Genomic DNA, 26,084 nt, shown 5'->3' on the forward strand with positions numbered 1-26,084 from the left:
GCGGGGCCTCCGGGGGGCGGGGCCTCCCTTGGTTGGCCGCCTCTGGCGCCTTGAGTCCTCCAAGAGGCCAGGTGAGGCCGTCCCGTGATGCCCTGCGTCCCGGTCGCTCTGGCCTGCAACGTGTCTGTGGGGCGGAGACAGCGGCAGCGGAGTTCGCCGCGCGGGTGGGGGATCCCAGTCTTTTAGCTCGTGTCCATCCCTCTATCGTTGCGCTTGAGTCCCACTGGGCTGCCCCAGGCCTCGACATGTCGTACAACTACGTGGTAACGGCACAGAAGCCCACCGCCGTGAACGGCTGCGTGACCGGTGAGGCTGCCAGGGCAGGAGACCCCTGTGAGGGAGGGAGCTGGGGGCAACCGAGGCCTAGGGAAGCCCGCGGCCCCTGGGTGGCCACCAAGCCCGCGGCCAGGACCGGGCCCGGGGAATGAGAGGCGCTGGCTGCGGAAGGACCTCCCACAGCCCCCGACTTCAAAGAAGCTGTCTAAACACACGCCTTTTAGGGGAGTAAGCGCCTTTAGGGGAGTCAACGCTGCTTTTGAGGGTCCGCTTTCGTTCTCGGCGGTCACTTGGCCTCGAGGACAGGGACGGGCCCAGTGGGACGGAGAGTGGGGTATGAGTTGATTGTGCGGTGTTGCTTGAGCCGCGAGATTGGCCTCGCGAAAGGGCGGTGGTGATGGCCATTTGGGGGCACGAATTTTCAAGTGGGAGAGCCTGGGAGGTGCAGGAGGTGGAGGGATGTGAAGAATGTCCGCACTCAAGGCGAAAGAGAGGAGTCCGCTTTGCCTGGGGCTGTTGTTTACAAGAAGGAGGTGCTGGGGAAGAGGGTTTAGAATGGCCCAGCCCAGTGCTGGGCTTGCCTTGTTTGTTTGTGCAAGAATTGTTAAGGACACAGATGTTCTGGACATAATCATCTTGAACCAGAATAATCATCTTGAGCCAAATTTTCAACAGAATAGGAAGCTCTCAAACTTGTATTTTTATGTAAATTCTAGACATGATTCCAAAAGAAAACTATTGTTTGGAGAGTTGGAAGCGGTGAAGGAGTGTGGATGGGGTTTTGGTAGATTGCTGGGAGGGCAGGCAGGACAAACAAAGCAATATTTTAAGGTGAAGCTCTGAGAATTCTCTTTGTTTGATCTGGTCTGTTTGGTAAAGGTTTTGCAAAAATCCAACTAAGGAACTGACTAGAAAGGAACACTTTCTCCAGCATCTCTTCTTAATTAGAGGATGAGTCGGCCATTGCAATGGGAAAAGTGAAATTCGAGGGCACAGAGCCATCTGAAGGGTTTTCACCGTCATTGTCAGTTGAAGGACATGCTGCTCTTAGGCCCAGGCTAGTTTTCTTAGTCTGATGAGGAAAGTAGCTTTCTTGAACGTACGGAGTAAGACTCTTTGAGGATTTGTTGAGAAGGGAGAGAATGGAGGGAGCCAGAGAAATATGTGAAGTAAATGAGAATTCAGGAGGTTTTAGGTAGAAGTGATAGGATTACTTAGTGCTTTGGCTTCAAAAATTAGAGGATCTGTTCTTGCAGGACATTTTACTTCAGCGGAAGACTTGAACCTGTTGATTGCCAAAAATACGAGATTAGAGATCTATGTGGTCACTGCTGAGGGGCTTCGGCCCGTCAAAGAGGTGGGCATGTATGGGAAGATTGCTGTCATGGAGCTTTTCAGGCCCAAGGTAAGTGCTCTGGGTTGGTTGAGCCCAGCAACAAGGGGAGAACCATTGGTTGTAGTTGAGTTTGTGTTGTTTTATGTCATTGCTCATTTAGGATGGGTGCAATAAGGCCTAGGAGAGAAACTTTTCTCTTTTTGAATGGCAGATTTCAGTTTATATTCTTATTTAATACGTTTCCAAGAGATAGAAGGAGAAATTCACTGGGGAAAAAATTTATTTTATCAAGTTGAATTCTCTAGAAGAGAATATGAAAGCAGTTTGAAATGTGGGTCACCATCCTTGTGGGCCATCATAGTGATTCAGAGAGTAGGCTCTGGAGTTAGGGCAGTACACTTTATTCCTTATTAAATCTAACATTGGGTGTCACCTAACCTTTCAGAGCCTTATTTCTGCATCTGAAAAATGGGGATAACAATATTCAGTCTTCTGGGTTATTGTGAAGATGAACAGCACCTAGCACATAATGAGCATTCACTGTTGCCACTTACTGTCGAATTATTATCATTGTTATAATTCAACAGCTTTCATCAAAATAGCCACCACGTTGCTTCATTATGCGTTTATTGAATCTGATAAGAAAGCAGTAGGTTCAAAATTTAAATTATAACCCTTTGAACAAAAAACTCACTTTGTTGGGGTCTGTATTAGTAAGTAAGAAAGACTTGGTAGATGCATTTGAGCTTCCCTTGTTCAGTTTTTTTCTTTTTTCCAAGTACTTGGGAGGGATTAGAGGAGGTGTTACATTCATCTTTCAGAATTTGAATGGAATAACTGAGATTAGCTGACACGGAACTAGATGAATACATTGTTTGTAGAGCAGAGATACAGAATCTTGAAAGAGGACTAAATGTTTACCAGCTTCAGTTCTGACCTTTTGTACACACCCTTAGGGTGTGTGTAACTCATGTCGTTTATTAACATACATGTTCACCATGGATTTTTTTCAGGGAGAAAAGAAAATTCTTGAAGAATTTCATATGCTTAGGGAATGGTGAAAGCCTAGATAGGTATTCCTGTTTTCAAAAGAAATCTATTTTGATAGTATGATGTTGGTTTCCAGGGGGAGAGCAAGGACCTACTGTTTATCCTGACAGCTAAGTACAATGCCTGCATCTTGGAGTATAAGCAGAGTGGCGAGAGCATTGACATCATAACTCGAGCTCATGGCAATGTGCAGGTGAGGTGGCTGCTGCAGGCTGATGAGAGTTTTCCAGGTGGGGTTGTCATGATTCGGTGAAGGAAATTGAAGTGCTGGGGCAGCTCTCTCTGTGTGGTTAGAGAAACAAGGAGAAAGCACTAAGGACTTCTGTAGTTTACTCAGAATCCAAGGGATAAGGTAGGTAATAATACTTCGTTGAGATTCAGTGTATTGCAGGAAAGCCCACACTGACATTTGGGCTGCTTGGCATGTCAAAAAGATGGCACTCGTTTTACTACCACTCCTACTAAAGTCATCCTGGGAAGGTGGTACCCAGTGTTCTCTGTCACCCTAGGTGTTGAGGTTCTTCCCTAACCCCAGTTTTATTTCTCAGGACCGAATTGGCCGCCCCTCAGAGACGGGCATTATTGGCATCATTGACCCTGAGTGCCGAATGATTGGCCTGCGACTCTATGATGGCCTATTCAAGGTTATTCCACTAGACCGGGACAATAAAGAGCTCAAGGCCTTTAACATCCGCCTGGAGGAGTTGCATGTTATCGACGTCAAGTTCTTATATGGTTGCCAAGCGCCTACCATCTGCTTTGTCTACCAGGTACTGGGGCAGGAGAAGAGGGAGAAGCGATGTGGCTTGGCTCAGTGGGGAGTGCATTTTTGCTCATCAGAATGTCTGGATTTCATGGTAGAATGGGCAGAAGTGTTTAATGTATGTGTCCTGAAATGTTTTGAATGATGCAGTTAGTATGTGTGAGGTTTTGGTTGCACCTTGAGAACAGCAGTACTTACTGTGGAGGCAGGAAACAGTCAGGAGCTTGTAGCAGGCTTTAATCCTGAGATTACACTCTGGGTGTGCGCCTTGGAGATTTTGTAGGGCGACCCAGTTTATACTTTGTCACTTACTGGCATGCTAGGGGATTATTAAAATTTAGCTGTAGAGAAATGATCTGGAAATTGCCTTTACACGCAGTGAGAAATGTGTTGGGGATGCTTTGTGTGTCTTCCAAGAAGAAGTACATTTTGATCAGCACGCAACTTTCTGGTGACTGCTGGCTCTTGACTTCTATTTTAGTCTGTGCCTAAAACTTTTGTAGAGCTGATCCTGGGCAGCTGTTCTCTGGGCCAGATCTCTTGAGGGGGTGGGGGTGGGGGCAGGGTGGCAGAGCACCAGACTAACATGCCTGTATCTTGGTAAAATCTCAGCGTTTTAACAAAGGGCCATACAGCATGAGGTTATTTCAGTAGCATGTGCCTGAATAAATGTTGGAAGGAAGCTTAGTCCAAGTCTTAAGTACTGTGTGTGGGCATGTAAACACTTTGATAGCTGTGTTAAGTATTGGAAATACTGATGTGTTTTTGTATATTTCTTAGTGTCACCTGAGTGCTACAGCTTTGACTCTGGTTGGTATAAAGTTCATTTGAATAGGTTGAAACCAGTTTTGGAGATTTTGCTTAATCTTGTTTATAATACATTAAATATCAGAACTGAAATAAAAACTTAGGATTTCTCTCCCTTCAGTTTTGTAAATATCTGGTCATTAAGACATTGATGTTGGTTATTCAGGACTGACTCTGGGCAGGCTCAGGGCTGCCAGTTATGAATGTGCTTCATTTCCATATGTGGGAAATGGAGGCCCGAATCCAAACCCCATCTGGAACATACGCTGACGTTGCGTCTCACTCCTCATCATTGGTGGGAAAATCCTCATCAGCTATAAATTATTTTTTTCTCCTGTTTTGTGCTCAAAAGTTAGTTTGAAAACTACCACGTGAGGGAGTTCCCTGGTGGTCCGGTGGTTAGGATTTAGCACTTTGACAGTCGTGGCCTGGGTTCAGTCCCTGGTCTGGGAACTGAGATCCTTCAAGCCCTGCGGCATGGCCAAAATTAAAAAGATAAAAGAGAAAGGAAAATATCATGTGAAAGGTAGTCATGCACAGTGCGTCAGGAGCTATAACTGTGATTGAGATGTGGTCCCTGCCTTGAAACACACTGTCGGATTCCTCCCATAACTTCTCAGAGCCTGCCCTGGCCTTTGATGCGGCCGCTCTCTACTGGCCCCAGGCCGGCTCCTTTAGCTTCTTAAAGGTGACTTTGATGGTTCCAGGTCTGAAGTGAGTCACGGCTCAGAAAAAGGAGGGGAAGATGGTGTTGATGACACAGGGTTGGAAGCTGTGACCAGCATTAGAGGGGCTACTTGCTCTGTTTTCTGCTGTCGCCCCATCAGGATGCGTCTGAGATTATGTCAAAGTTTTAAAATTTGTTAAATGTATTTCACTTCTCAATGTGTTTGTTTTTCCTCTTTAGCTATTTTGTAAGTTCCTTGAAGGTAAGGAATAGAGGAATACACACACACAAATGTACATATATACACTTATATTTCTGTAGTGGTTAATACAGTGTGACATGTTCATTTTTCTACTTTTTAAGTCTCTTTGTTGATTTTGTTGTTAGAAACAGTTGGCCTCAGTCACAGTCTCCCCAGACTATCCCAAGCCCAGCTGGTGGCTGTCAGCATGCTCATGGATAAGGATGGGGAGGCTGGTGTGACAGGAGTGTTCAATGCTGCCCCCTTCAGGACCCTTATCTAGCCCAGGGGTCACCCTTCCTAGGGACTAACGATTCTACCTTTCCCCACCTAGGACCCTCAGGGGCGGCACGTAAAAACTTATGAGGTGTCTCTCCGAGAGAAGGAGTTCAATAAGGGCCCTTGGAAACAGGAAAACGTAGAAGCTGAAGCGTCCATGGTGATTGCAGGTTTGTTGGGGGACGTAGGAAATAGGCCCTACCCGAGTTATCTGTTGTTCCTTCCCCACCTTCTCTGCCCCTTTATGTCCGTGCTCCAGTGCTGTTGAGCACACGCATTGTTCACCCCTCCCTTATGTCTCCTCTCTTTAATGTGCTACTCTTTGCTCTTTGCATTTCCGTCTTCAAGATTGTCTTGTTTTTCACTCTTCCCCACCCCCCCCCCCCCCAAAGTATAGTTTTCCTTTCTTTGCAGTGGTGGGTTTAACTAAAACAATGAGATTGATTTGCCGAGTGGCACAGGGAAAATAGTCTCATTTTATTGTCGGCAAACATTTTTAAAAACCAGAAGAGGCAATAATGCTTATCTTATCTGGTTCCTTTATTTCCCAGATGAGGAAACAGGGCCGAGGGACTTGCCTGTGCCTGTATTTCACTGGCAAAGCCTGGGCTGAAGTCCAGGTCTCTTTGCTGTTTATCCTATATCCTTCCTCAACATTATTGTGTGTTTTACCCAGTAGAGAAATTTTAAAACTCTTAAGTGCAAATTGGTTCTTCTGTATAGTGACTCTGATAATGGGGGAAGTTAAGCTAAGGCACAAGGGGAGAAAGTAAAAACTTTTGGATCAGACATTTAGAAGAGAAAGGGGCAGAATGCATATGGAAGAACACTGGGAAGACTCCCCACCCTTCAGACCATGTGAACTTCAAAAGAGTGGCAGTAAAAATATTTATCAGGAGTACAGAGCGGGCAGCTTACAATTTCTAAGACAGGAATCTCAGAAAAAGGTTATCGTGTTCCCTGGACTTTGATGTCTAAAATAATGATTATCTTCCAGTTTGCCTCAGAGATAACTGGCTCAGTGCCTAAGTTGCCTCAGGGTTTGGCAGGTTCCGGGTGCTCAGCATTCTAATGCTGCCCTCTCTCCTGCAGTCCCGGAGCCCTTCGGAGGCGCCATCATCATTGGACAGGAGTCGATTACGTATCACAACGGTGACAAATACCTGGCAATTGCCCCTCCCATCATTAAGGTGAGCAGCATTCCTTTCCTTTTTTTCCTTCTGTTGTCTCTCCCTCCTAATCCCCCATTGGTTAGAAGGGGATTCACAACTGTCACCTTATTCACTGTGTATATAAGACTGTGTCGGTCACTGGGAATACAAAGAGAGATTGGCTTGGTTTTGCTAACAGCGAGCTTGCTTGCTAACTTAAGGGAGAGAGAATAAAGTTCAGATTATCCTTTCTATTCACTGGTGCAATCTGAAGAAAGGAGAAATTTCGGTAATTTTGTTGAATGTTAATGTCTTCAGAGCACAAAGCATGTAAAATAATAAAGTGAAAAATACATATAGACTTAAAACATTAGTCATAAAAAAATTCACCTTAAAATATTGAGTCATAAAAATGAAACCTTACGTGTTTTTTATCTTTTGAGGCTAAATAACAAAATCTGTGGTAGCATAGTCCAGGGAATACTTACAGCTGTTTCCTCTTCTATATATTTGTTTTCCAGTAGAATAATATGTGAGTAAACAGTTAAAGTATATTGAGCTCCTTGGAACATTGTCCTCAAAAATCAAACGTCCCCATTTTTGGTCACCTATGTGAGTTGAGTGGATTTCTTGCTCATGAAGTGACTGGATCTGGTAAAGGGAATGGTCTGCTAGGGTTTACTGTCTGGTGTGGAAGATGCTTTATGTCTAATGACTGTGTCTTTCCTCTTGGCAGCAAAGCACAATTGTGTGTCACAATCGAGTGGACCCCAATGGTTCTCGCTATCTGCTTGGAGACATGGAAGGACGGCTCTTCATGCTGCTTTTGGAGAAGGAGGAACAGATGGATGGCACTGTCACCCTCAAGGATCTCCGTGTGGAACTCCTTGGGGAGGTGGGCCTTGTCCCTACTCTTACGTTCTGCTAGGTGCCTGGTGACCCCAGACATGTGGTCCCAAACTGCAGCTGGGAATGACATGAGTTGACACCGAACAACAAATGCTCAGTCCTGCTGTGGGAGTTAGTTTTGGAATGAGTAGATTTTAGAGAATCTCACAAACAGTGGGATGCTACCTCAAGTATTAAAAAGAGAAACAGAAAGATACACTATAGAATTAAAGGTTAATCTAGGGCTGATACTCAATTATGGGAGGACATTCCAAAATAGTACTGTTAAGAACAACTCAGTGAATTTTAGAGGTCTCTGGCTATTTGGAGCTGTTGGGATTAAAATGGTCATTTAGATCACGCACCTGCAAGACAAATTTACAGATTTTTCTGACTATAGGGATGCAATAAAGGAAGAGTCACAAACTTCAGGGCTTTAGAAACGTTTATTGAGTGTTACCTGGGGATTTGAAATGGAGACTTGTTTTGGGGACCGTGGCTGCAGTTGTTGTTTTTCTAGGCACGGGTCTGAGAGATGGATAGGATGGTGTCTGGATCCCTTGTGAAGTACTTTCTGATGTCTTTCATGCTGCTGATTTTCTTTTAGACCTCTATTGCTGAGTGCTTGACGTACCTTGACAATGGTGTTGTGTTTGTTGGTTCTCGCCTTGGTGATTCCCAGCTTGTGAAGGTGAGAAGACATTTTCTTCTTTCTGGCTTCTATTTTTCAGTCTTCACTGCTTTTTCATCAAGTTTTTCCCCTGTGTTGGGTGCCACTCAGAGTTTATTCAGTTCACCCATATCCCTATTATACACCATTTTGCTTGATTGATGTAGCATCCTACCTTGATTAGCTTTTTGTCCTAAATGTTCATTCAGCGGTGTGTTAGGTTTTGTGGATACAATGGTGAACAAGACCCAGCTTATGCCTTCAAATAGATCATAGTCTAATATTCTTTACCCCCTCTAAAATATGAGAATTTGAGCCTTCTCTGCAGAAAAATGCATGCAAACATTTTACATTAATTTCCAAGCTATTCCTCTGAAATCCATCCATGGGATGCCAGATTAGAAATCCCTGACTGGTTAGTGGGTCACCTGTAGGATACCCATGCCCCTTAGTCAGCATTTCCTTTCTGGAAGCATCCACTAGAGCACAGGAAAGGCAGACCTAGTTGGGTTAAGTTTCTTTTGGATGAAAACTATCTCTCTAGGGTGCATCTGGAGCGTTCTAAGACTAAAATTGTTCTTTCTTTTTTAGCTCAATGTTGACAGCAATGAACAAGGCTCCTACGTAGTGGCCATGGAAACCTTTACCAATTTAGGACCCATTGTGGACATGTGCGTTGTGGACCTGGAGAGGCAGGGGCAGGGACAGGTAAGGGATCATCCTGGAAAGGGATAGTTGGTATGGCCACTCAAACTGTGTCCTGGGTCTGCTTAGCTTGAATGGGGAATGTGCACTGCAGATAAGTTTTGAGAGCCTCACTCACTAATTCCAAAAATGTAAGGATTACTGCCATTTATTGGGTGCCTATCTTGGTCTGCCAGGCACTCTACATACATTATCTCTGATCACCCCAGCACCCTTTAGATAGGGATTTTTGGCTATTTCAGAAGTGAGGAAATTTAAGGCCTTGAAGGATTAAACAACTTGTCCAACGTCACGTAACTACTAAAGGGCAAGTGTGTCTGCCCCCAGATCCTGTGCACTTTCTAGTAAACTAGGATCCCAGGAAGGAAACAAGTTTGCTGGAAGCAGTGGTAGGGCCCTTTTGCTTCTTGGACTAGGGCACCCTATCTGCTTGATAAATATGAGACACTTTGGAGGTTACCCTCTGCTAATTCTGCATCCTCAAACCTAGCTCCCCAGCAGAGGGTGCTTGGACTTAGATATACCTTGTTTACTTTCTGAGCATCAGTCTAGTTGTATCTCTGGAGGGGGTTATTTAGAAACCTTTTCTCTACTTGCAGCTGGTCACTTGCTCTGGGGCATTCAAGGAAGGTTCCTTGCGAATCATCCGGAACGGAATTGGAATCCACGAGCATGCCAGCATTGACTTGCCAGGCATCAAAGGTAGCCTTTCGGTGGACATAGGATGCAGATCTTATTTGAGTGACTTTGGCGTCATTACATGTCATGAAGACACTTGGGAGCTAGAGGAATGCAAATCAAATGAAGAGAAAAAAAAACTTTTAATGCCAAATAAGCAGTGGAAGATTAAATGTATTTAAAGGTTCCAAAGTAAACTTAAAAAAGAAGATATTGACCAAAATTGGATAATGGAGTAGAGGAATGGGCAATTTAGTGGAAAATTTAATGTTGTTTATATAAGGGAACTGATAGAATCTCTAAAGAAAGAGGAGACTGAGCATGTCATAGAACGAGGTACATATCAAAGGTAACTTCTAGAACAGAAGTACAAATCTTCCTAAATTCCAGGAGAACTCTAATGATCAAAAAGATCAAACACAAACTACATAGCGAAAGACTTTTTTAATATACAAACAGTAGACATAACTTAAAATAATATGATAGAACTCAATGTCAAACATCTGTATGAGTAACTGATACATCAGATATCTACTGTCAGTAAATGTAAATAGGTTGAAATCACCTATTATAAGAAGTAGATGATCAGGCAAAAACTAATTCAAAGTAGTATATACAACACAACTTAAAAAAAGTAATTTAGAATATAAAAAAGTAAGAAGATGAGAACAGATTAAAAAAAGATTTCTGAATTAGGAAGAGATCATAAAACTACAAAACTCAAGAGAATTGAATACCTATAGACAGAACTCATTAAGGTAGGATATAAAATTAAGGTACTGAAATCAATAGCTTTCATGTAAAAACAGTCAGTTAGAAGGTGTAGTAGAGGGAAAGAGGCAGTTTACAATGGCAATAGAAAGATAAAATACCACGAAATAAGTTTAACAAGAATTGTGCAAAACTTATTTAAGGAAAACTTTGAAATACTCTTAAAGGATTGAAAGGATAGATTGATCAAATAAAAAAGACATGGTAAGGTCTTATAAATTAATATTATAAAGCTTTTTCTCTCTGATATTTATATTAAAATATATTTCAATAAAAAAATCAGTAGGTTTTTTTTCTTTGACCTGGACAAGTCAAAGTCCAAATGTGAAGCAGAAGATGCAAGGAAAGGTAGGAAAAACTTAAAAAAGAACAATGAGGTGGGTCTAGTCCTACCAGATATTAAAAGGTACTGTTAAACCTTAGAAATTAAAAGTGTGGTTTTGGTGCACAAATAGGCAGGAGTCCCATGAGCAAACTCAAATGTCCAGAAATAGACAAACTTGTACATGGGGCTTTAGTGTAGGATAGTGCTGGTATCTCAGCTCAGTAAGGTAAGGGTAATTCTTTTGAATAAACAGTATTGGGATAACTAGTCATTTGAGAAAAGATAAGTTTGGGTCCATACTGCACAATGTGTGCCCAGTGCTAGACTCTAAATAGATCGAAGACTTAATGTAAAAAAATGAAGCCATGCAAAAGCTAGAAGAAAAAGTTGGTGATTTCCTTTCTAATTTTAGAGTGGGGAAAGTCTTTCAAACTCTGAGTCAAAAGTACAGAAGCCAAAAGGAGACTGATAAATTCAACAACATAAACATAAATACCCTGCTTGGCAGAAACAAAACACTATAAGCTAAGTTAGAAGAAATGGTAAATTAGATGAAAACATTTGTAGTTCATCTTACACACAAAGGCCTAATCTGTCTAATTGATAAAAAAATTTCTAGAAAGACCACCAAATTTCCTGCCCCCAAATTGACAGAGTACATGAATGGACAGATAACAAGCCTAACTTAAAAGAAGAAGTGCAAATCAAAACAAAATAGTGATACTATTCTTTACCAGATGCCAAAATCCAAGTGTGACAATGTCTGTGTTGGTGAGGCTGTGAGGAAAGGGCATGCTCATTGGCAGTGTCTACTGAAATTACAGCTGATTTACCCTGCAAGCCCAGTTCTGGGCATCTGACCCATAGACCTTCATATGTATAAGATGACATAAATACAAGATTATTCATTGTGGTATTGTATATTATGGCAGAATACTGAAAAAGCGTCCATCAGTGGGAACTTGCTAGTAAACTAGTACATCCATAAAATTAAATACTGTGCAGAGGTCAAAAACAAGAAACTGTTTGGTTCTGATAAGGACTCAGACATATATTAGATGAAAAAAAAAATGTATAGACAGTTGGTGAGAGGCTACTGTATTGGCTTGCAGTACAGCATTTATCTATTGAAAAGAATTGGAGGGATAAATTATTATTGTTTATTTATTTGGGAGCTAGGAGAGGTATAGGAGTGAGACTTCTGTATTAAATATTTAAAAAATAAATTTTGACTTTGAGTCATAGAAATGAATTATCCCATCCAAAATCACTATAGTCTCACCCCTGTACTTCTCCTTCCAACCTAGCCTCCAAATGAAAAGCTTTGAAATACTAAGCTCAAACAGTTTAAAAAATACCAAACTTCTTCAGTGTCTTGAAGCCAGGGAGGAATAGAGTGGGTATTTCATCTTAGGACTGACTCAGAGTTTCTTGCTCTTTGTGTGGGGTTAGGCTGCTCCTTCCTTAGACCATGTGGAGCCAGCTGAGTGTTGGTTCATGCTGTGCCTCTTAATCTTTGATTTGTGTTCCAGGCCTGTGGCCACTGAGGTCTGATCCCAACCGGGAGACCGATGACACTTTGGTGCTCTCTTTTGTGGGCCAGACAAGGTAAGACGAGTCAGCTCCAAGCATCCATGTAAAGGTTGCAAGGTGGGGCAGCTGGTCCGGCTAACCCCAGCCTTCCCTTCTGCTGCAGAGTTCTCATGTTAAATGGAGAGGAAGTGGAAGAAACCGAACTGATGGGTTTTGTGGACGATCAGCAGACTTTTTTCTGTGGCAACGTGGCTCATCAACAACTTATCCAGGTAGTAACTGAGGAAAGGGCAGGCCCCATTTATGCATCAGTTTGACCTGGAGTGCATTACAGAGCACCACTGGATTTTTAAAGTCAATTTTTATGGCTCTAAACGTAATGTAAAAAGGCTTGGAAAAAAATTGAAATTACCTGGAGAATCCCAAGGACGGGGGAGCCTGGTGGGCTGCTGTCTGTGGGGTCGCACAGAGTCGGACACGACTGAAGTAACTTAGCAGCTGCAGCATCAGCAATCACCCATTACTGAGAGCAGTGTAACTCTTTTTTAAACTTTGGAGTTACTCCTTTTAGTTTTATTTTTTGCAAATGTATGTACAGTCGGCCCTTTGTATCTGTGGGTTTTGCATACATGGACTCAACCAACCACGATGAGAAGTATTTGGGGTGGGAATTCCCTGGAGGTCCAGTGGCTAGGACTTGATACTTGGACTTCAATCCCTGGTCAGCAGACTTAAGATCCTGCAAGCCACTCGGTGCAGCCAAAAAAATAAAAAATTGGGGGGGGGAAAGTCAGAAAGTTCAAAAAGCAAAACTTGAATTTGCTTTGCACCAGGAATGGCACCCCACTCCAGTACTCTTGCCTGGAAAATCCTATGGACGGAGGAGCCTGGTAGGCTGCAGTCCATGGGGTCGCTGAGGGTCAGACACGACTGAGCGACTTCACTTTCACTTTTCACTTTCATGCATTGGAGAAGGAAATGGCAACCCACTCCAGTGTTCTTGCCTGGAGAACCCCAGGGACGGGAGAGCCTAGTGGGCTGCCGTCTATGGGGTCGCACAGAGTCCATGGGGTCGCACAGAGTCCGACAGGACTGAAGTGAAGTGAGTTAGCAGTAGCAGCAGCAGCCACTGTCTACATATCATTTACATTGTATTCACAGTTATTTACATAGTATTTACATTGTATATTGTATTGTAGCTTCCCTTGTAGCTCAGTCAGTAAAGAATCTGCCTGCAGTGCAAGAGACCCAGATTCGATCCCTGGGTTGGGAAGATCCCCTGGAGAAGGAAATGGCAACCCACTCCAGTATCCTTGCCTGGAAAATCTCATGGACAGAGGAGCCTGGTGGGCTGCAGTCCATGGGGTCACAAAGAGTCAGGCACAACTGAGCAACTAACACTACATTGTATTAGGTATTACAGATAATCTAGAGATGATTTAAAGTGCACTTAAGGATATGAGTAGGTTATAAGCAAATACTGTTCCATTTTATATGAGGGACCTGAACATCTGTGCATTTGGTATTGACTGGAGATTCTGGAACCAGTCCCCTGCAGGTACTGAGGAATGGCTGTATGTTGTATTTATTTACATTTTCTATTATGGATGGGATCATTGTATGTATGTGTGTGTGTGTGTGTGTGTGTGTGTGTATATATATATATATATATATATATATATATATATATATATGTATTTGGGGGGGCAGGGTGATATTGTTTTAGCACTAATTATATCCTGTCATCTGAGACACATTTTCCACTCATTTTAATAGTAATATATACTTATTTGGAAAATACTGAAAAGCACAAAGAAGAAAAAGATTAGTCATATGCTACCATCCCTATATGACTTTTGATAGCACTTCCAGTGTACTACTTATAACTAGAGTTCTAACTCTGTTCAGATACTTATTTTAACTTTTTCTGTGGTAATGGGGATCATATAGCCCTTTGGTACTTGTGAGCCACGAGACCCTGATTTCTTTGCACCTCTCAGGACCTGGCAGGCTGAAGTTTGGAGTGACCATGATGCTCTTGGTTTTTTGCACACCCTCCTCACCCGGGAGCCGTCTCCACACTGAGCAGAGTCAGTATTTGCCTGTCGTGGCTGTAGCACTTGAGGGCCTAAGGATTACTGAACTCCATCGTTTTATTCTCTTGGTCTTCCTTTTAGCCAACAGGCAGTGGTGGGTTTAGTTAAAAACCAGAGGGAAGGTCTGTCACTTGGTTGAACAAGTGTGGGAAGTGCCCAGATACTGACTCAGTGCTTTGTCAGTGTTTTCTAACTGGGACCTGAATCCTGGCCCCAGCTCACATATCTTATTATTCAAGGGCCTTCCTCTTTTTTAATTTTCAGAATTATGCTGCTGCACTGGTTTTGTAATTTGTATTGGACCGGACCCTTCAAAAGCTGATTTCCTATTTTATTCCAGCTCAGTTATTACTAATGATGGGCTTCTTTACCAAATGGAAAGACTAATAACTCTAGGAAGTATTATGTAATCCCATTGTAGTTCATTAGTATCAGTAATAGCTTGTGGTATTTTTCTGCATCTCCCATAGTGTTTATCGGAGAAGGCAATGGCACCCCACTCCGGTACTCTTGCCTGGAAAATCCCACGGACAGAGGACTGGTGCACTGCAGTCCATGGGGTCGCTAAGAGTCGGACACGACTGAGCGACTTCACTTTCACTTTTCACTTTCATGCATTGGAGAAGGAAATGGCAACCCACTCCAGTGTTCTTGCCTGGAGAATCCCAGGGACAGCGGGGCCTGGTGGGCTGCCGTCTTTGGGGTCGCACAGAGTCAGACACGACTGAAGCGACTTAGCAGCAGCAGCAGCATAGTGTTTATAATTCTAAGGGTCTTTCTTTAAGTAAAAACTCAATTTTGATAAATAAGATATACTGATATTTACTAAAGAATTTTATGTGATTTTAATGGTTCATGCATAGTAAAGAACTTGCATATTTTAAATTCTTCTGGCCGTGCTACAAGCTTGCAGGATCTGCGTTCCTTGACCAGGGATTGAACCTGTGCCCTCGGTAGTGAAAATGCAGACTCCTAACCACTGGACCACCAGGGAATTCCCAGAAATTGGATATTTTAGAGATCTGATTTTGGGGTTGAGAAAAACAACTAGACTGGTAGTTGCAGGGTCCTACTCCATTGATACCTTTCCATAGGGTGCCATTTGTGATACCCAAGCCTTAATCAGAGTGAAACAGGACACGCCTTCTCTTTTTCAGGCTGTAGTATATGAGCTGTAAGCTGCTTGAAGCCAGTCTTCTTCAAGGCTTCAGTTAAAAATGACATCTTTATGTAATCGGTCATTGTGGAACTTGAAAAAATCTATATAGCAGAGGAGGACTTCATACCTTATTCTTAGGGTTCCGTGAGGGCAGCATTTACCACCTTCTCACCTCTGTGTAGATAGATCCCTGCAGGGGCTTGGAGACATTGCTCTTTTTTCTCTAGATCACTTCAGCATCTGTGAGGCTGGTCTCTCAAGAGCCCAAAGCACTCGTCAGTGAGTGGAAGGAGCCTCAGGGCAAGAACATCAGCGTGGCCTCCTGCAACAGTAGCCAGGTAGTAGTTGCCGTGGGGAGGGCCCTCTACTACCTGCAGATCCATCCTCAGGAGCTCCGGCAGATCAGGTGTGTGTTTCTGTCTCTGCTCTTTCTGCCCTCCCCTCTTCTCTGGGACTTCTTTGATCCCTGGAGTCCTTTCTGTGCCATATTCTTCTCTGTTCAGCCACACAGAGATGGAACACGAAGTGGCCTGCTTGGACATTACCCCTCTAGGAGACAGCAATGGAATGTCCCCTCTTTGTGCCATCGGCCTCTGGACAGACATCTCAGCCCGAATTGCAAAGCTGCCCTCTTTTGAGCTACTGCACAAAGAGATGCTGGGTGGAGGTGTGTTTCTTTTTTTTGAGGGCGGGGGGAGGGGTGTTTCTTTTCAAGGCCTGAGTTAGGATCAGAATCAGGATTTGGAACAAGCGCTCAATGTACCTCTTTCTCACAGAGATCATTCCCCGTTCCATCCTGATGACCACCTTTGAGAGCAGTCACTACCTCCTTTGTGCCTTGGGAGACGGAGCACTCTTCTACTTTGGGCTCAACATCGAGACAGGTGAGACTAGCATGTCAGGTGAGCGGCGCTTTGGAGAATCTGGGGTATTGGAGTCGGCAGAGTTCTTAGCTTCAGGGTGCAGCTTTTGAACCTTCACAGTCCAACTGTCCTGTTTTGTTTCTGTTTTTCTCTGGATGCTGTTCTTTCTGTAGGCCTGTTGAGTGACCGTAAGAAGGTGACTCTGGGCACCCAGCCCACGGTATTGAGAACTTTCCGTTCTCTTTCAACCACCAACGTCTTTGCTTGCTCTGACCGCCCCACTGTCATCTACAGCAGCAACCACAAATTGGTCTTCTCCAATGTCAACCTCAAGGAAGTGAACTACATGTGTCCCCTCAATTCAGATGGCTATCCTGACAGGTGAGCCTCTTTTTCTGTCTTCAGTGAGAGCCAGGACGGAAGGCGTCATGACCCTTCCCCTCCAGCCTTTTTCCAGTGACAAAGCCAGTGACTGGCTGAGATAAGATGTGTAGAACAGAGATTTGCAGACCTGCAGTAGAAATACCTCGTAAGCCTTTTAAATGTGCTGAATTGTTTTTGAATCTTTCTTAGAGTTTGCTTTGGTAGATCTAGGGTTGGGCCCCAGATGTGAATCTGTATTTTTAGAAAACCTCTTAAGCAATTCAAGTGATTGGTCAAGTTTCAGAGTTCCTGTGGCAGAGATCATTCATTATGTGTTCCCCTGGAGCAGGGATTCTCAAAGTGGCTCCCTCACTGCAGCCATGGCACCAAGTGGGAACTCTCTGTTAGAAATGTACATTCTCAGGCCTCGCCCATGGACTCACCAAATCAGAAACTCCAGGGGCGGGCCCAGCGGTCTTAGCTTCACAAGCCCCGCAGGTCGTTTTGATGCCAGCGTGGTTTGATAGTTCGAGAATCACTGTTCTATATCCGAATGCTACATGTTAGTGTTAAACAGATAGCTGTTAAAATCTCAGCCTAGACCCAACCAGACCAATTAAATAAATCTTGAGGGATGGGACTGGTCTCCAGGTGTTTTTTAACAGAGAGCTGTAGTTGATAATCACTGCCCTGTAGTAAATTAGTGTAATTCTGCCTTGTTTTTCTTCCTCTTATGGAGTTGCCTCATAGAATCCTTTTCTTCCTTAAGTGTAAGCTTAAGTGAAGTCGCTCAGTCGTGTCTGACTCTTTGCGACCCCATGGACTGTAGCCTACCAGGCTTCTCTGTCCATGGGATTTTCCAGGCAATAGTACTGGAATGGATTGCCATTTCCTTCTCCAGGGGATCTTCCTGACCCAGGGATCGAACCCAGGTCTCCCGAATTGTAGACAGACACTTCACCATTTGAGCCACCAGGAAGTCCTTTTTCTTCCTTGGGTGTACTCAGTCTAAACCCAGAACCTTCTTTCCAGCCTGGCACTGGCCAACAACAGCACTCTCACGATTGGCACCATCGACGAGATCCAGAAGTTGCACATTCGGACGGTTCCCCTATATGAATCTCCCAGGTGAGGGGCAGGGTAGGGGAGCTGCAGGGGACGGGGCCCTGGGGGTTGGTGTGCAGCGCTTCAGCCTTTTCCTGAGGGACCCTGTTGTTTGGTGCTTGTTCTGTAGGAAGATCTGCTATCAGGAGGTGTCCCAGTGCTTCGGGGTCCTCTCCAGCCGCATTGAAGTCCAGGACACGAGTGGGGGCACAACTGCTCTGAGGCCCAGCGCCAGCACCCAGGTGAGGGCAGTGGTGTGAGAGCAGCGGCAGACTGTTCAGAAAGGGTCAGATAGTAGATACTTTAGACTTTGCAGGTCACATGATCTCAGTCACAGCTACTCGCCTCAGCCATTACAAAGGCATCTGTAGACAACAGGTGGGCATAGCTGGGCTCCAGTAAAACCTTAAACAAATAGGCAGTGAGCTGGATTTGGCCGCCTCGGTAGAGACTTGAGAAGAACTTTAAATAAGTGTGGCTTCCGTGATTTTGCTACTTGGTACCCTTGCCTGATGAATAATTCCTTTCCTCTTATTATCATTTTGGGTACTTTGTGTCGGGTAGGGGTAGCAGTGTCGTACCATAGGTAAGAGCGTGGGACTTGGAGTCTGACAGAACTGGCTCCAGGGTTTGTTGCTTGCTGTGTCACCTTGGGCAGCTTCAGTTTTATCATCTGCGAAATGATAATGGACCGTCTAGAGCCGCACATCACAGACCCAGTGGAGATGTTAACTGGTCGTTTTATTCCATGTATTCTCTGCCTTTCTTGCTTGTAGACATCCATGGTATGACTTCTTCCCTTAACCCAGAGTAGGTCTTTATGTATTCATTTTTATTTGCAGTGGTTTCCTGCTCTTCCCATTGAGAGAGGTGGAAGCCTGTCACGTTATTAGGTCGCCTGGGTTTCTTGTTAGCTTTCTTGATTGACTTGGCATCACTGTTTTAGTGCTCTTAAGTGCACTTAGATTCTGGCGGTGTTTTGGACTGCTGTGTCAATTCCATATGGAGTCTGGATCCTTAGCCTCAGTCCCTGTGTCCTCTCTGAAGCCCTTTGCACTTGGGCTCTGTGCAGGCGGCCAGCCTCAAGTTTTTCTCGTTCAAACTCTGTCTCTGTTCTCTGATCCTGTCTGATGCTGACACTGCTCTCCCAGCACCCGTTCTTTTGAGAGGGGTGATGTGTGTTCTCTCTGTTCCCAGGCCCTGTCCAGCAGCGTCAGCTCCAGCAAGCTGTTCTCCAGCAGCACAGCCCCTCACGAGACCTCCTTTGGAGAAGAGGTGGAGGTGCATAACCTCCTTATCATTGACCAGCACACCTTTGAAGGTGCAAATGAGCTCTTTCTATCATGCTGTACCTACATCCTCCCTAAGCTAGGCTCTTCTGGGCTCTGCTGTATTCCAGAATTTGATAGACACTGGCAGACTATCCTAGGAGGAGAAGAAAGGGTGGGGCCTCAGAGTTGGCTGTGAGTTCAGAGTACTGGGCCTCTTCATGTCAGAATAGGCTGGCGAGGAGACAGGAGTAGTAGACACAGTACAGATGCCTTCTGTACTGTGCTCCAAGATGAGCTGTGGACCTCACAGAAGTGCAGAAGCACCCATGCATGGGGGTCGTCAGTCAGTCACCTCTCTACTATTCTTCTTCTAGTGCTTCATGCCCACCAGTTTCTGCAGAATGAGTATGCCCTCAGCCTGGTCTCCTGCAAGTTGGGCAAAGACCCCAACACGTACTTCATCGTGGGCACGGCCATGGTGTACCCAGAAGAGGCAGAGCCCAAGCAGGGTCGTATTGTGGTCTTTCAGTATTCAGATGGTAAGTGGACACAGTCTTTGGCTTTTGAGAAATTTAAAAACTGGGAAAGGAAGCAGACAGACAGTTTTAGGTTTTAGACTCAGTTATGCAGAAGAACTTGGGTTAATTGCAGTGACACAAGATTCAAGATGTTTCTCACTTAAGCTGTTGATGGTCTGAATGAGTTTTGGAGTATGTGAGCAACGGCACAAATAAAATCTGCCCTTTTTTCTTCCTTTTTCACTCTTTGAAAGGAAGAGAAAGGGAGAGGCGACCAGAATGAGAGTTAGGAATTCTGGTAGGACTCTGTGGTGTGTTTTCCACTTGGCTGCTCAGCCTTTTAGGCCCTCTTCCCAGCATCAGCACTTGGTGTTCGTTTCTGTATCATTTCTTATCTCCCCTACCCATGATGGCTCTGAAGACTAGCTGTTAGCCCCCAAATCTCAGGTTAGATGGCTGAGGTGGAGTCTGGTCTCCATCTTGAAGGGAGATCCAGAGTCCCAGGTGGGAGGCAGAACCAGAGTGCTGTCTGGAATCACTGCGTGTGATGGGGTGGCCCACACTTCTAGAGGTGGTTAACCCCAGTATATTACAGATTCTATATTCTCTGCTTTGAAATGAGGGGTTTGGAGGGGCAGGAATTAGAGCTGGCGGGGGAAGCACAGGATTCTTCTGATTAAAGTGTGGGCTCATGAAGGAGACTGAAGGGTATCTTTTCTCCCCCAGGAAAACTACAGACTGTTGCTGAAAAGGAGGTGAAGGGGGCCGTGTACTCCATGGTAGAGTTTAACGGGAAGCTGTTAGCCAGCATCAACAGCACGGTGAGCCCTCCCTCTGGCCTCAGCCTCAGGCCTCCGTCCACAGATCCTGGTTCCCATGCATTTTCTCCCTCTGGTCTCGGCCTCAGGCCTCACACCTCTGTCCAGAGAGTCTGGTTCCCTTGCATTTTCTGAACTGCATGTGTGTCACAATTTTAAGGGTAACAGAGTAGCGAGTAGAGAGGATGGAGCTGGGAATATGGAGAGCTGGGGTTGGACCAAACACCAGATTTGGTTCTGTGAAGCCCTGTGTACGTATCGTTCTGTGGGAATTGAGAAGAGTGTAAGAACTGTGGTCCCTGCACTTAGAATGTGTCATGGCATGAGAATATTTTATCTGTGTGGGACAGAATGAGCCAAACTGCATTCATCCTGAGTAAACCCCTTAAATACTAGGCCTGTGAAATTCTTCACTTTTCTTCTGGCATGACCCCACCTCCTCCCTTGCCAAAAAACAAAAAAAATTATACACGGTCAAACAAATTTGGGACTTGCTGTATCCTGTATCTTCTGCTTAGAAGCTTCTCAGTGCATTGTAGCATATGAAAGATTCTGAGAAGATCAAGAGTAGAGAAGCATTGCTTAAATACTTCTTTTTTGTTTTTCCAAAGAAAAAGCAGCTTTATTTATTTTTTGGCTGTGCTTTGCAGCATGTGGGATCTTAATTCCTAGACCAGGTATCTAACCTGCAACCTTTGCAGTGGAAGCACAGAGCCTTAACCACTAGACCAGCAGGGACGTCCCCTTAAATACTTTAACTTGACATTCATTCAAGAAGTACTAACTGAGCACTTGAAGTATACTAAGCACTGTTTTGGTAGTTGGGATGAGGCAGTAGATGAAATGGACAAAGAGCTAGCCTCCTGGGGCCTGTGAGCAAATAGAATATATATGTGTATGTATGATGAGAAGCACCTCGTGAAAAATAAAAACAGGACAAGAAGCTGACAGAGTGCCAGCGTGAGCATGGAGGTGGCGCTGTTTTGTCGTATGGTTAGGAAGGTTCGCACAGTGGCTTTGGGGCAGATTTCTGAGGGAAAGGAGGGAGCCAGCCATACCTTGGTCTGGAAGAAGACAAGTGCCAGGAGTCCATGGCCAGCCTGCACCCAGTGTGGGAAGGCAGTGCTGGGTGCTGGGAGATAAGTCGGAGAGGCAGCCAGGAGCTAGCACGTGCGGAACCAGATAGGCTGTGTGTTTTGGGTTTGTAAGGACTAAGGGTTTTACTCCGAGGGGATGGGAACCTCTAGAGGGTTCGAGCAAATGCATGACGTGACTGTAGTTTTATATATGTATACATATATATATATGTATGATATATATAAAATATGCTGCTTTACTTATCAGGCTGTGTCCGGTCTTAGTTGTGGCACACAGGATTTTTGTTGTAGGCGCGGGCTCTCTAGTTGTGGCGTGGTGGGGTTTAGTTGCCCTACGGCACGTGGGATCTCAGTTCCCCATCCAGGGATCGAACTCATGTCCTCTGTATTGGAAGATGGATTCTTTTCCTTTTTAAATTTATTTATTTTTAATTGAAGGATAATTGCTTTACAATATTGTGTTGGTTTCTGCTATATGGAAAGTGGATTCTTAACCACTGGACCGCCAGCGAAGTCCCTGTAGTTATATTTTGAAAAGCTCACTGCGCATCTTGGAGAAGGTGGTAGAAGACCATGGGTAGAAGCAATGAGATCAGCTCAGAGGCTCTGGTGATGATCCAGAGAGCAGTGGACGGTGCTGGGAGCAGTGTGCTGACAGAGGAGCTGAAGGGTAGTCAAATCCCGCAGATGTTAGTATTGAGGGGCTCTAATGCATCACTTCATGGGAAATAGATGGGGAAACAGTGGAAACAGTGTCAGACTCTTTTTGGGCTCCAAAATCACTGCAGATGGTGATTGCAGCCATGAAATTAAAAGACGCTTACTCCTTGGAAGGAAAGTTAAGACCAACCTAGACAGCATATTCAAAAGCAGAGACATTACTCTGCCAACAAAGGTCCGTCTAGTCAAGGCTATGGTTTTTCCTGTGGTCATGTATGGATGCGAGAGTTGGACTGTGAAGAAAGCTGAGCGCCAAAGAATTGATGCTTTTGAACTGTGGTGTTGGAGAAGACTCTTGAGAGTCCCTTGGACTGCAAGGAGATCCAACCAGTCCATTCTGAAGGAGATCAGCCCTGGGATTTCTTTGAAAGAAATGATGTTAAAGCTGAAACTCCAGTACTTTGGCCACCTCATGCGAAGAGTTGATTCATTGGAAAAGACTCTGATGCTGGGAGGGATTGGGGACAGGAGGAGAAGGGGACCACAGAGGATGAGATGGCTGGATGGCATCATCGACTCTATGGGCGTGCGTTTGAGTGAACTCCAGGAGATGGTGATGGACAGGGAGGCCTGGCGTGCTGCAGTTCATGGGGTCGCAAAGAGTCAGAAACGACTGAGCGACTGAACTGAATTGAATGAGGGCTTAAAGATGAGTCGTGAGAAGGGAATAAAGGGTCAAGTGTTTTGGCCTGAGTAACAGAGATGGTGTTGCTGTGTACTGATGGAGAAGATTGTGAGTAGGGCAGGTTTGGAGAGTAAGGGAAAACTGTATCTTTACTCACAACACTTCTGACACCATGTGTGAGGAGTTTTTATCCCTATGACAATCAGTTTTCCAACTGGGGGGTCCTATAATTTACTTGAATTCTGACTTTAGCTACCCAGAGTTGGAGTCAGATGTCACAGGTTCAAGGGCTCGGTCCCACAAGACTGTCTTTATTCAAACCCCAGCCCAAGTAGTGTTACTCAGACTTCTGTCTGACTTGCTACTAAGTTAGGGTTCCCACAATCTCTTACCACCCTTAGGTTTCATAATTTGCTGGAAGGGCTCATGAGACTCAAAATGTTTACTTGCATTTACCGCTTCTTCACCTCACTCTTGGAAGTCTGGAAGCCCAGTCCAACTGGGCTTCTCCTAATCTGTGGTGTTCTGGGCTCACCTGACCCAGAACAGGAGTTGTGGTAGCCATTGTGCTTATTACGAGTGAGCCCTGGAGTGCACACCTGTGGGGCTAGTGTTCTTTGAACACATCTTGAGAAATCATGGCTTCATATCTTCTTCCCAGGAGTGTCTGTACGTGCAGAGGTGTGGGTGGGGCTGCCTGGACCCTGAAGGATCTGCTGGGACTGGGCTGTGCCAAGTATCTGTTCATCTGTCTGTTGATCATAAAGCATCTTTGTTCTTTTGGAGATATGGTTATAATGGAAGAAACACTGCAGTGAAGAAAAAAGGGGCATTTTTTTCCCCTTTGGGTAGAGGGGTGGCCAGAGACTAGTTCTTTAGAGTGAGTTTCTGTTGGACTTTTCTATTCTATTTTCTTTGCTCATTGGATGAACATCAAAAGGTGCCAGGGATGTATGTGTTTTGAGAAGGGTTCAGAAAGGGCAGTTTGTTGGGAGGTGATCTTGTTTCTTTCTGATCAGGAAATTGGAAATGGATCTTCTCCTTCTAGAGATATTTCTTAGACAGTTACCAGACTTCAGTCACAAAACCATCTCTTGTCATTTCTATAGTGTTACTTGCTTTACTATTTACTTAGTATTTTTCTTTATCCTGAGTTATTCTTTTTTTTAATATAAAGGAAAACTTTGTAGTATTAAGTTTCATGTGCTCACTCTGTTTTCATCTTTCATGAATGTATAATAATTACAAATGCTCACGCGAGTTCCACAGCAAACCATTTCACACCCCACACTGCACTGGGGTAAGTGGTGCAGCAGATGGAAGGCCCCTGGGGCTGAGAGAAACGCACTGCCCCCCTCTCCAGGTGCGGCTTTATGAGTGGACGACCGAGAAGGAGCTGCGCACGGAGTGCAACCACTACAACAACATCATGGCGCTCTACCTGAAGACCAAGGGCGACTTCATCCTGGTGGGCGACCTGATGCGCTCGGTGCTCCTGCTGGCCTACAAGCCCATGGAGGGCAACTTCGAAGAGGTAGCCGGGGTGTGGGCGGTTGGCTTGCTTAAGCTGGCGGTGAGGGGTGATGAAGCCCAGTGTGGGCAGAAACGTCATCCCTGGAGCACACGTTGTGCATCCGTTCAGTCTTTTTAGAGACCCCCAACTTGAACTCTGAGTAGGCCCTGTTTCAGGACCGTGTTGGCCAGGCAAAGGGGAGACTCTATAGAGGGGCGGTTGTTAAACACAGGCAGGGCAGGCACTTGGCCAAGTCTCAACACTGGCTTGCCTGCAAACTGCTGATTGTATTTCCCCTCTTGTATTTTGTCTTTTTTAAGATTGCTCGAGACTTTAACCCCAACTGGATGAGTGCTGTGGAAATCTTGGATGATGACAATTTCCTGGGGGCTGAAAATGCCTTTAACTTGTTTGTGTGTCAGAAGGATAGGTGAGTGGCCAGCTGTGGGAGTAGCCTGTGGTAGGTGAGGACACAGGGCCCTCACAGGCTCGCATGCGCCTCTTCACAGGGGTAGAGGGTATCTGTGAGAGAATCAGGCTGCAGAGATGGATGAGCCTCTTCAGGCCAGCTCCTCTGTGGAGTGGGTGGGCCCACCAGGGAGTCTGTCCATCACTGCACGCGGTCCTTGGGGCCCCAACTTGGGGGACAGGAGGCCTGGGTTGTGAGTGTCTCGCACCCCTTGCAGCGCTGCCACCACGGATGAGGAGCGGCAACACCTCCAGGAGGTTGGGCTCTTCCACTTGGGCGAGTTCGTCAACGTCTTTTGCCACGGCTCTCTGGTTATGCAGAACCTGGGCGAGACTTCCACGCCCACGCAGGGCTCGGTGCTCTTCGGCACGGTCAATGGCATGATTGGTAAGGGTGGCCCCGTGAGGCGTGCAGCCTCCTTCCCAGGGCCAGGGGAGAGCAGGGTTTCGAGAGTCGGTGGCCAGCTCGTCCGTCCTCCTGCCTGGGCTCCCCTTGGCAGGCAGTGCTCGCTGTGGGCTCTGGAGCGCCCTGTAGCTTTTGGTTCCCTTTGCTTCCTTAGGCCTGGTGACCTCATTGTCAGAGAGCTGGTACAACCTCTTGTTGGACATGCAGAATCGACTCAATAAAGTCATCAAAAGTGTGGGCAAGATTGAGCACTCCTTATATCCTTCCCAGAGGTGCCCCCTTGCTCAAAAACATGGCCTGGCCCAGGCAGAGAGCACATTACCCTGAGCGGCCTCTGGAAATTTGTCCCTCTAGAAAATGTCTTGACTAGGTTCCAGTGGGGAACAGGCTATGTAAAAACTTCTCATGGAAAATTTCAAGCACACAATAGTGGAGAGAATCGTATGAGTATAATGAACCCCCATGCACTTATCTCCCAGTTTTATTGGTTCATCTTGAAAATGTACGTTGAGGTTCATGCCCTGTGTCTGCTTCTGACCTTTTTGGCGTTGCACGTCAGACCTAAGTTTAGATCACAACTTAGAACATCCTTTCAGAGATGTTGTTCGGGGCAGTGGTGTTTGGGGACCCTCGCTAGAGAGGCCGAATGGAAAAGGAGGGGGAAAGCAAAGAAGCTGTGAATTCCGGAAGCCCAAGGGTCCGCCCCCTGGACACTGAGGGGCCCAGTACTACTGGGAGTTTGTTCATTGTGGGAGAGGGACGAGGAGCCCTTGGGCTCTGGAGGGGATTCTGCTGAGAGTCTGTTGTAAGGCAGGATAAACCAGCTCTCGCCAAGGAGGGAGGACGTAGGCTGATGTGTTGGTGTTCTGCTAACCCACAGGACTTTAGGCACATCTCTTGTTTCACTGAGCCTCAGCTTATTA

General features: G+C 45.3%; 1 protein-coding gene across 1 annotated transcript in view; it reads left to right on the forward strand.

Annotated features, from left to right (window-relative positions):
* Positions 1-26: 26 nt before the first annotated feature.
* The window catches only part of DDB1 (damage specific DNA binding protein 1), a 28,064-nt gene continuing 2,006 nt past the window's right edge, over positions 27-26,084 (forward strand). The window contains exons 1-25 of the mRNA XM_027532638.1: positions 27-306; positions 1,533-1,681; positions 2,739-2,855; positions 3,211-3,432; positions 5,475-5,589; positions 6,512-6,609; positions 7,307-7,465; positions 8,066-8,149; positions 8,720-8,836; positions 9,433-9,535; positions 12,140-12,215; positions 12,304-12,412; positions 15,623-15,801; positions 15,899-16,062; positions 16,172-16,279; positions 16,432-16,639; positions 17,654-17,749; positions 17,856-17,967; positions 18,923-19,046; positions 19,371-19,535; positions 20,241-20,335; positions 24,138-24,308; positions 24,608-24,717; positions 24,974-25,143; positions 25,316-25,418. Of these exons, the coding sequence (XP_027388439.1) occupies positions 246-306; positions 1,533-1,681; positions 2,739-2,855; positions 3,211-3,432; positions 5,475-5,589; positions 6,512-6,609; positions 7,307-7,465; positions 8,066-8,149; positions 8,720-8,836; positions 9,433-9,535; positions 12,140-12,215; positions 12,304-12,412; positions 15,623-15,801; positions 15,899-16,062; positions 16,172-16,279; positions 16,432-16,639; positions 17,654-17,749; positions 17,856-17,967; positions 18,923-19,046; positions 19,371-19,535; positions 20,241-20,335; positions 24,138-24,308; positions 24,608-24,717; positions 24,974-25,143; positions 25,316-25,418 (3,215 nt within the window). The 5' untranslated portion in view covers positions 27-245. The remainder of the gene's footprint in view (positions 307-1,532; positions 1,682-2,738; positions 2,856-3,210; positions 3,433-5,474; positions 5,590-6,511; positions 6,610-7,306; positions 7,466-8,065; positions 8,150-8,719; positions 8,837-9,432; positions 9,536-12,139; positions 12,216-12,303; positions 12,413-15,622; positions 15,802-15,898; positions 16,063-16,171; positions 16,280-16,431; positions 16,640-17,653; positions 17,750-17,855; positions 17,968-18,922; positions 19,047-19,370; positions 19,536-20,240; positions 20,336-24,137; positions 24,309-24,607; positions 24,718-24,973; positions 25,144-25,315; positions 25,419-26,084) is intronic.

This window comes from Bos indicus x Bos taurus, chromosome 29 (assembly GCF_003369695.1).
Source record: "Bos indicus x Bos taurus breed Angus x Brahman F1 hybrid chromosome 29, Bos_hybrid_MaternalHap_v2.0, whole genome shotgun sequence".
In the NCBI taxonomy this organism is placed as follows: domain Eukaryota; kingdom Metazoa; phylum Chordata; class Mammalia; order Artiodactyla; family Bovidae; genus Bos; species Bos indicus x Bos taurus.